General features: G+C 32.5%; 1 protein-coding gene and 1 long non-coding RNA gene across 2 annotated transcripts; one reads left to right on the forward strand and one right to left on the reverse strand.

Annotated features, from left to right (window-relative positions):
- The first annotated feature begins 194 nt into the window (after positions 1 to 194).
- On the forward strand, positions 195 to 2,181 carry LOC116348241. The gene is made up of 2 exons (XM_031779153.1): positions 195 to 442; positions 510 to 2,181. The coding sequence occupies exons 1-2, from the start codon at positions 317 to 319 to the stop codon at positions 1,977 to 1,979; spliced, it is 1,596 nt and encodes a 531-aa protein (XP_031635013.1). The 5' UTR covers positions 195 to 316; the 3' UTR covers positions 1,980 to 2,181.
- A 1,467-nt stretch (positions 2,182 to 3,648) lies between these two features.
- LOC116348256 lies at positions 3,649 to 6,435 on the reverse strand. The gene is made up of 3 exons (XR_004201784.1): positions 6,331 to 6,435; positions 6,155 to 6,217; positions 3,649 to 6,082 (listed from the first exon to the last, which is right to left on the reverse strand). It is a non-coding gene; the product is annotated as an uncharacterized LOC116348256 (long non-coding RNA).
- Between the last annotated feature and the right edge of the window lie 1,851 nt (positions 6,436 to 8,286).

Below are 8,286 nucleotides of genomic sequence, written 5' to 3' on the forward strand. Positions count from 1 at the left end.
CATTCAGTTACGTGTGATTAAAATCTTTTTCAAATCGATCGAAATAATGACGATTAATAGACACTACATTTTCGCTTAAAAATTTAAATTTGATTATTTTCAGTTGTGATGCCATCTATTGACTTCTGGTGTTCTCACCAACTGTCATCGCGTTCATTGGAATTTTGACATTTCATTCAGACAATTCACGAACAACTACAAATCAGCGAAACAGCACATTCAGTCATGAAAATTCAACAAACAATTTCCTAAAACTAATATTCCAACGACTTTCACAAAAGATTCTCACAAAGGCGATCAAAAAATACATAGTAAAATGCCATTCGTTTGGGATGATTTTGAAGCATTACTGTTGGACGACGAAGAACCATATGATGAACAGCAATTTGTAGTGGTGCGAAAACTTCATATTCGACCAATCGCGGCTGCATTTAAACCATTGGTATGTATGCAAATCTGTGAAAAAAAAAAATATTTTTTTTTTATCAATTTCAAATGTCTTTCAATAGCCCATCCCAGAATATACTGTAGATCAGATGAATGTACTTCTGCGGAAATTCGGTGATATTGAATCGATTGAAATGGTGGCAAACAAAACATCAGAAGCGTACGTAACGTTTGTCAGTGATCGAAATGCGTATTTGGCATACTTGCAATGTAAATACAGCAAAAAAGACGGTGCAAGACAACGATTTGATGTTCAGCCGGCCAATACATGGGAACAACCACAAGAACGTACAAATGATGCATCCTTTCAAAACGATATGGATGTTGACAAATACAACCCCGAAATATTCGCACTGAATGAAGATTGTCTGTTGCATATGTGTAAATTTTTGGATCTCGATTCTCTCGTCTCTCTAGCGTATGTGTGTAAAAAGTTTCACACGCTACTACATCAGCGATGGTTTCCAAACATTCGGAAATATGTCCTCAAAAATGAGGGAGTTCGAACTTTAGCCAAAGTTCGCCGTACCATGCTTTGCATTGGTCGACATATCACTGATTTATCATATGAGTCCGATTACGACGAGGAAGTCAATCGGACGCCAAAATATTTGGAAGTCATTGCACAGAATGTTGGACCACAGATTCGTCGGGCTTATTTATCACTTGAATTTAATAGAGATGACTGTATTTCAATCCTTAAGCCGATGCTACAACATTTGGAATCGCTACGCGTTAACGATTTTAATGAAGATCAGCCCACGTATGACATCGATTTTCATGCATTATGCCCGAATTTGGTTGAATTTGAAGTGAACGTGGAGATGCCGATGATTGCATGTTGTAAACCATGGAGTAGTTTGAAATGTATTTCGGTGCCGCCATGGACCATGAAAACCAAGACCTTTATATCGTTTATCAAACAAAATCCACAGCTTACGAGCTTGCACTTCGATTTGCCTGAAACTAATAAAAGGATTGTTGCGGTCAATACTTATCTACCAGCTTTGGAAAAGCTATCAATTCGATTCCGTTCGAGTATTACTTTAGTTGCCAAAAACTTTGCTTGTTTGAACGGTCAAAAATTATCAGAAATTAAGGTGACAGACCTTTCAAGTGAACAAATCCAATCAGTTATTTCACATTTGTCGACGTTTAAAAGTTTGCGGAAAATATGTGTGTCTATGAGTTCTTCCAATTCCATCAATTCTTGTTCCGAATCTCTGATTAATTTGGCAAAATTACCTCATTTGATTGACTTGACATTGTCTTATATTTCATTTGACGGGTCAACCTTATTGGATATCATTCGATTTGGATGTCAATTGGGAACCCTTTACATTGAAAATGATGTATTGATTTTCACCGATGAATTGATTTCGAATATTGTCGAAGTTTGTAAGAACCATCGACCATCATCAAGTGGTGCCTTGCATTTATATTTAAGGAAATATGTTTTGACGAAATTGCACGTTTATCAAAACAAGGAGTTCGAGCGATATTTACAGCTAAAGGTTTGGGCTAGGATTTGAGGCTGCTGACATTAAATTCGCTTTTAAACTCATTTTTTATAGTCACTCAATGATATTGTTGAATGGAATTGACTTCGAATTTATTGGAAATGTTAGAGAAATCCCCATAGTTTGGTTTCTCATGTAAATAAAGTAAGTTAATCTATAAAAACTCAATGAGCCATTCCGTTGCAAATCATTTAGGTATAATTTTGAAAATTATTTGCGCATATAATAAAGAATTAATAAAATAAAGTTATAATGCAGTTCAAAAAAAATCCTCATAGACCAAGAGCCACCGTGCAAATTACTTTTTTTTCTGTGTACGGCAGATTTTCATGAGATTATCATCTTCACACTGTGTACTGTCCGAATAATATCACTTTTTTCATTGTAATTGGGCGGATCGCGAGATCCGCGGTTTTATTCGCGCTACACGAAATAGTATACTTTTTTCGCACCAATCATATTCGTTCACGTTCGGTTTACGTTCGGTTCACGTTCATTTTAACTGTTCAAAACTGTAAACTTCAAAAGATGGTTGTTGGCCCTTGGGAAAATTTAAAAAAATTCAAAGCCTTAAAACCTCATTAGATTTTTTTTCCCAAAATATCAATAAAAGTGGCAACCAAATGCAAACTTTAAACACTTTCAACATATTTCAAAATATCTTAATATTTCCCGAATATCAGGTAGTAATTCATTTAAAAATTATTAAATTAGAAATATCGTTGAGAGATAAATTTTTTTAGTTTGGATATTGAGGCAATTTAAATAGTTCTTTTTTCTGTTTATTATCACTATTTAAATTCACAATTATCAAATATGAAAAATTTTAGGAACTGAAAGATAAATTTTTATGTTTTTGATAACTAAGCGATTGAAATGATTTTTTTATTCTTATTAGCACAGTTTGTTTTGAATAGAAATCAGAAACTATCCAAAAATAATCAGTTTGAGATTGTCATGGAAGCGCTTTTCATTCATATGAGTGCAATTTTGAATTTATGAACTGAGAGATGAAAATTTTTGTTTTTCGTATTGAAGCGATTTAAATTACGTTTTTTTTTCATTATCATTATTAAAATTCACACAAATTAAAAAAGAAACAAAAACAACTCAATTTCAAATATTCGTAGAAAAAATTTGATCATATAGTAGCGTAATATATGAGACACATTGAATTCAGAAACCTTCAGATGAAAATGTTTATTTTTTTGTATTTAAGCTATTTCAATAGTTCATTTTGTTTTTATTGGCAATATTTAAATTCACTCAAATTATAAAACTATTAACGACTATTTAATTTTAAATTTTAATTGAACAAATTTTCATCAATATGGTGCCATCGAAGGAGAATTTTTTTATGAAAATGTGTAGTTGAATTGCTTTCCATAGTTTTGTGATTTCTAACTATTTATATTCTGTTTTTATTCTGGAGAATTCAACTGAACAATTCTCGTTTGTTCAGGTTCGTTCGAAATAAAAAAAATCTGTTCATGTTCATTCGCGTTTCGTTCAAATTGTTCAAAATATGTAAACATGCCGTTCATATTCGGTTCATATTCGGTTCAAATTCGAATGAACCGAACGAACATGAACGGTTCAGTTCAGTGGGCACCTCTAGCACCAATACGGCAGATTTTTGTGTTAAATTCTCCCTTTTGATCCAACTATATTGAAAAGTAAAAAATCTGCCCAAATGAGTGGGCAAATTGTTCAAAAACCAACAAAATAAACAATAATATTGATGAATTTGACACAAGGTATTGAACGCACCCATTGTATCAACTGACATTTGTGTTTCGTTGAGTAATGGTAGTGTCATATTATTGTTTATTTTGTTGTTTTTTGAACAATTTGCCCACTCATTTGGGCAGATTTTTTACTTTTCAATATAGTTGGATCAAAACGAAGAATTTAACACAAAAATCTGCCGTATTGGTGCGAAAAAAGTATACTATTTCGTGTAGCGCGAATAAAACCGCGGATCTCGCGATCCGCCCAATTACAATGAAAAAAGTGATATTATTCGGATAGTACACAGTGTGAAGATGATAATTTCATGAAAATCTGCCGTACACAGAAAAAAAAGTAATTTGCACGGTGGCTCTTGGTCTATCATTTCATTTCTCATTAAAATGTTAACAGTTGGACCATGGTCGAATTGGAGATGACATTTTTCCTCCAATTCCATATTGAGAAGGTTATTCCAAACGTTTACAAATAAAAAAAACTGGATACATTTAATAACTCTTAAATATCAATATTTATTTCGAACAGTGATATCGATGTGGATTTTTCAAATAATCAATTGAGTTTGCGTTTCTCAAGTAATATAGAGTGTGTGGTGGTGTCTAAATCTTTAATCTAACATAATCGTATTGATACGTTAAATAAACTGAAGAAATAGATATAATTTGGCGAGCGGAGTGAACCGAAATTCCTTTAACCTTCAAACGCACATGTGGGGTCTCTTAGGCCCTAAGAGTTAATTTTTTGAAGAAAATCACATTTTCAATATCATATCTATGAGATACAATCGAAAATTTAAATGTTTGGTGCATAGATGAAGTTTTGGGAAGTCTTATACAAAATACTAACGTAAAAGCACAACGGGGTCTTTTGGACCCCAAAGTATTTTGTATGGGAAATGATGCATTCTGTATGGGCCAATATGAAACTCATGGAGATTTGTTGACACAACAATTTACATTTCATCAAACAACAACACAGTAAATTGTTTCGTCCGTGACGTATACTGTTCATCGCAAATCAAATGGCATTTGCCATTATAATATATTCATACATTGTTTTTTTTTGGATAGGATAGATCCGTAAGATCTCCACAAGAGCTTGATCTAAGCGTGCATACGCCGCCAAAAATGATGCCGCTATGAACTCTGACATATACCATACTGTATTAAATTCTAACTTTTTAATAGTTTTCATTTGGGAAATATACTCAACAGCTTCATTATCAATCTTCATATAGTAATCTAATTTTAAATGTTCTATTGGCACATTGTTTGACAACAATTCTCGTATCAAATGTATAATCATACATTTTTTATTTGCATAGTGTCGAATTTCTAAAATTTTCAAACGTTTTAGTTGACCAATCACTGAATCATGTTTCCCAGACTCGTAATCATAGAAAATCCAACAATCGCTGGTATATGAGAAAACTTCAAGTTGAGTATTAAGGGATAAAAAAAAATCAAAGAAGATATGTACGAATCTTTTGTCGGTGGAGAAAAATCAATTCTAAATGCCACTAATTTCTGTAAATTAATTGGTGGTAGAGGATATTTACACCAAAAATCATCTAGACTCAGTGCACTTAGTTGAGAGCAAATGGGTAATAAAGAATCAAGACAACTGTGTGCTAGCCTGTATGAAAGCTCCACATGTAACGTCTCCAAACGCGTAAATAATGGAATCAATTCGCTAAACCTATGTATATCTATTAAATAAGATTGATCGTAAGATAAATCGACTTTACGAATATTCTTGCAATGTTTGCTAATCATTCCCAAAAAGATTTGCTTTTTTTCTTCCCACTTTAGATACGTCATTTTTTTGACATCTATTTCATAAATGGTTGGACCAAAATCACGTAAATAATCATTTGCTTGTTGTAATGGTAATGATAGCAAAGTCTCCACTAAAATATCCATGTTGCTTTTGTATGCACAATTCTTTTGTTTTTTTGCCAAACATTCCTTAGAAATCTTATAGAAACGAACACAAACGCTTAACACTGAACATTGGTCTTGAAAAGGTAATTGCTCGAATATTTTCCTTAAGCAATCATCATTCAGAATGTTGAGAATTTTTTTTGGTGAATTTTCATCTGGTGCTTGCAATAATATTTCATAAATATTGATTTTCTCGTTCACTCTACCAAAATTCTAAAATTTACATTTAGTTCGTTTTATTTTGAATATATCGTCTCCAATTTTTATTTGTTGTTTTAACAATGCTGCATCAACACTTTGAGATTCATAAAATTCAACATAGACCCAGCAATAAGCATAACGTTTGTCCTTTTCTACAAAAAAATGGATATCTTTAACTGCTCCGAATAGCTTAAACGATGAATAAATTTTGTATGTAGATAGCTGAAATGAGAAAAATCTATTTGATAAATTCACTTATCTTTTAAGAATGCACGAAAAATGGAAAAATCTCACTTTATTATGATCAAGAACTGCAAGTTTGAACGAACCAAAACCCCTAGACTTGATTTTTGTTCTCTGAAATGAGAAATTAATAATTTCAAATTATCAATGAAAATTAGAGATGTCAAATCGACTCGCAATAGTACATACAGAAATCGCAGTAAATTTTTCAAATTTAGAAATCTTACTTTAATTGCAAGAAGACGGATAACAATTGCTATGTTTGAATAATCAATTATTGATTGTTGATTTTGAACCGTTTTTATGTCTGTAGTAGCACCATTAAACAAAAATCGTAGAAAATTCATTTCAATGAAAATAAATTAAGTATTTTTTCACAGAAGAACAATAAAAACACAGAGTTGGTTTTTACTTGGTTCGTGAGTTAAAATTTTAAACGCAATTTTATCCTTTTGGAATATGTGTAAATCAATGTCAGAATGTGACATAAATTTGTTTATTGCTGACAATTGGTTGCTTCACTTATACAGAATACTATATAAAGCATCTGTCAAAACAATTTGACATTTTACACCGGGTTGCCATGTAGAAAACTCAACCATGTAATATACATTTGTATAATCACGCAAATATTCTCTTTCTCATAACCAGGGATGGTCTACGTCAAAAACTGTAGTCTACATTTTCGACGTCAAAAACCTAATTTTTGTCGAAAACTCCTAAAACTTTGAAAATATCTAGAACGAAACACTCGAATGACATTTTTCAAAAGAAGAAGGAGAAAAAAATAACATGTTGGCCGCTTTTGTTTTGCTAGGAGCACTTTTAAAATGTCAGTATGCTTTTTCACGAATCCATGCTGATTATGGTTGATTTTTCCATTGACGAATGTATCGATTTTGCCATAAACCATAATTTTGAACAGTTTTGCCATCGTTGGAATTACCACAGCTGGCCGGTAATTCGATGCATTGCTTTTTTTCCAGATTTAAATATTGGTACTATTCTAGAATTTTTCATTGAAGCCGGAACACATCCTTGATTCAATGACTTACAGAATAGCACTGTCAACGGTTTTGCCAATGAAAGCGCCTTTGCCAGTCCTAAATTTATACCATTATGTGTATCTAACAAGCTAAATAAATTATTCGGTATAAAATCCGCCCATGGTGCGACTTTGAAAAGAGGCACAATAAAGGGGAGGAAGGGTATTTACGAATTACTATAAATACCAATATTGGGTCCGAATCCGAGAATGTCAAACAAGCAGCTAACAAAGATTTAATAAACGAAATCGATAACAATAAAAAAAAAATAATAATAAATGAATTAATTTTGAGATTCGCGAAGCCATTGCTCTAATTGAAATTCAAATGAATTAACCGAGTCGCAATCTTTAATTGTATTTGGAATTGAATTGAAAAATTAATTGCCGCGAAACCGATTTACCGCGATACTTGAATTTGCTTATGACGAAAATTGTCAAAAATGTCGAAAATTCGCCAGAGTTTTGTCAAAATTCGTCAAAAATGGAATCTCGTCTCCGCCGTATTGATTTTGGTGAAGTGATTTTTGTTTACGACGGACTTTCCATAAAAAGAGAAATTGCGTATCAAAATGCACTTCTCGGAGAAGAGTTAAATCAAGTTTCTGCCGTGAAAATGATTGAAATTCACGACTATAAATTGAATGATGTCGAAATAAAGAGATTGGTGCGAATATTGAAGAAGGAAAAAAGCAAAAATATACAAAAATTGAAATTGGTGAATGTCTCCAGCGACACATACAAATAAAAGGACATCAGTTCGTACATTTTGGCTGGAGTATCAACGTATGTATTCTATTGTTATTCTATTGTTATTAATACACCATCATTTGGAACATATTTATCACCACGAAACTTATATTCTGCAGATTGGACGCCATTGAAGATGATGAAGATGTCGTTTCTCCACCGACTTGCCTCAAAATGATCGATGTTTGGGCCGTCGTGATCGCATTCCTGGCAGCAACCATTGCAACTATCAATTATTTAGAACAATATGTCCAATTTGAAATATTTGCCTTTGCCTTTCAAATAATAAGTGCTTTTTTGTTTTTATCGAGAGTCGAGCGCTATCCATATAAATACATTGTGACGTCACACATCTTACACAGAAACGACATCTTTGTAAAACAGACTA

Source organism: Contarinia nasturtii, unplaced genomic scaffold (assembly GCF_009176525.2).
Source record: "Contarinia nasturtii isolate CC-2019 unplaced genomic scaffold, AAFC_CNas_1.1 Cnas_scaffold_2367, whole genome shotgun sequence".
Taxonomy (NCBI): domain Eukaryota; kingdom Metazoa; phylum Arthropoda; class Insecta; order Diptera; family Cecidomyiidae; genus Contarinia; species Contarinia nasturtii.

Bases quoted from the DNA above. Each gene is read 5' to 3' on its own strand.
- LOC116348241 (XM_031779153.1), top strand. From the start codon at position 317: ATGCCATTCGTTTGGGATGATTTTGAAGCATTACTGTTGGACGACGAA. The intron at 443-509 runs GTATGTATGCAA...GTCTTTCAATAG, and splicing joins CGGCTGCATTTAAACCATTG to CCCATCCCAGAATATACTGT.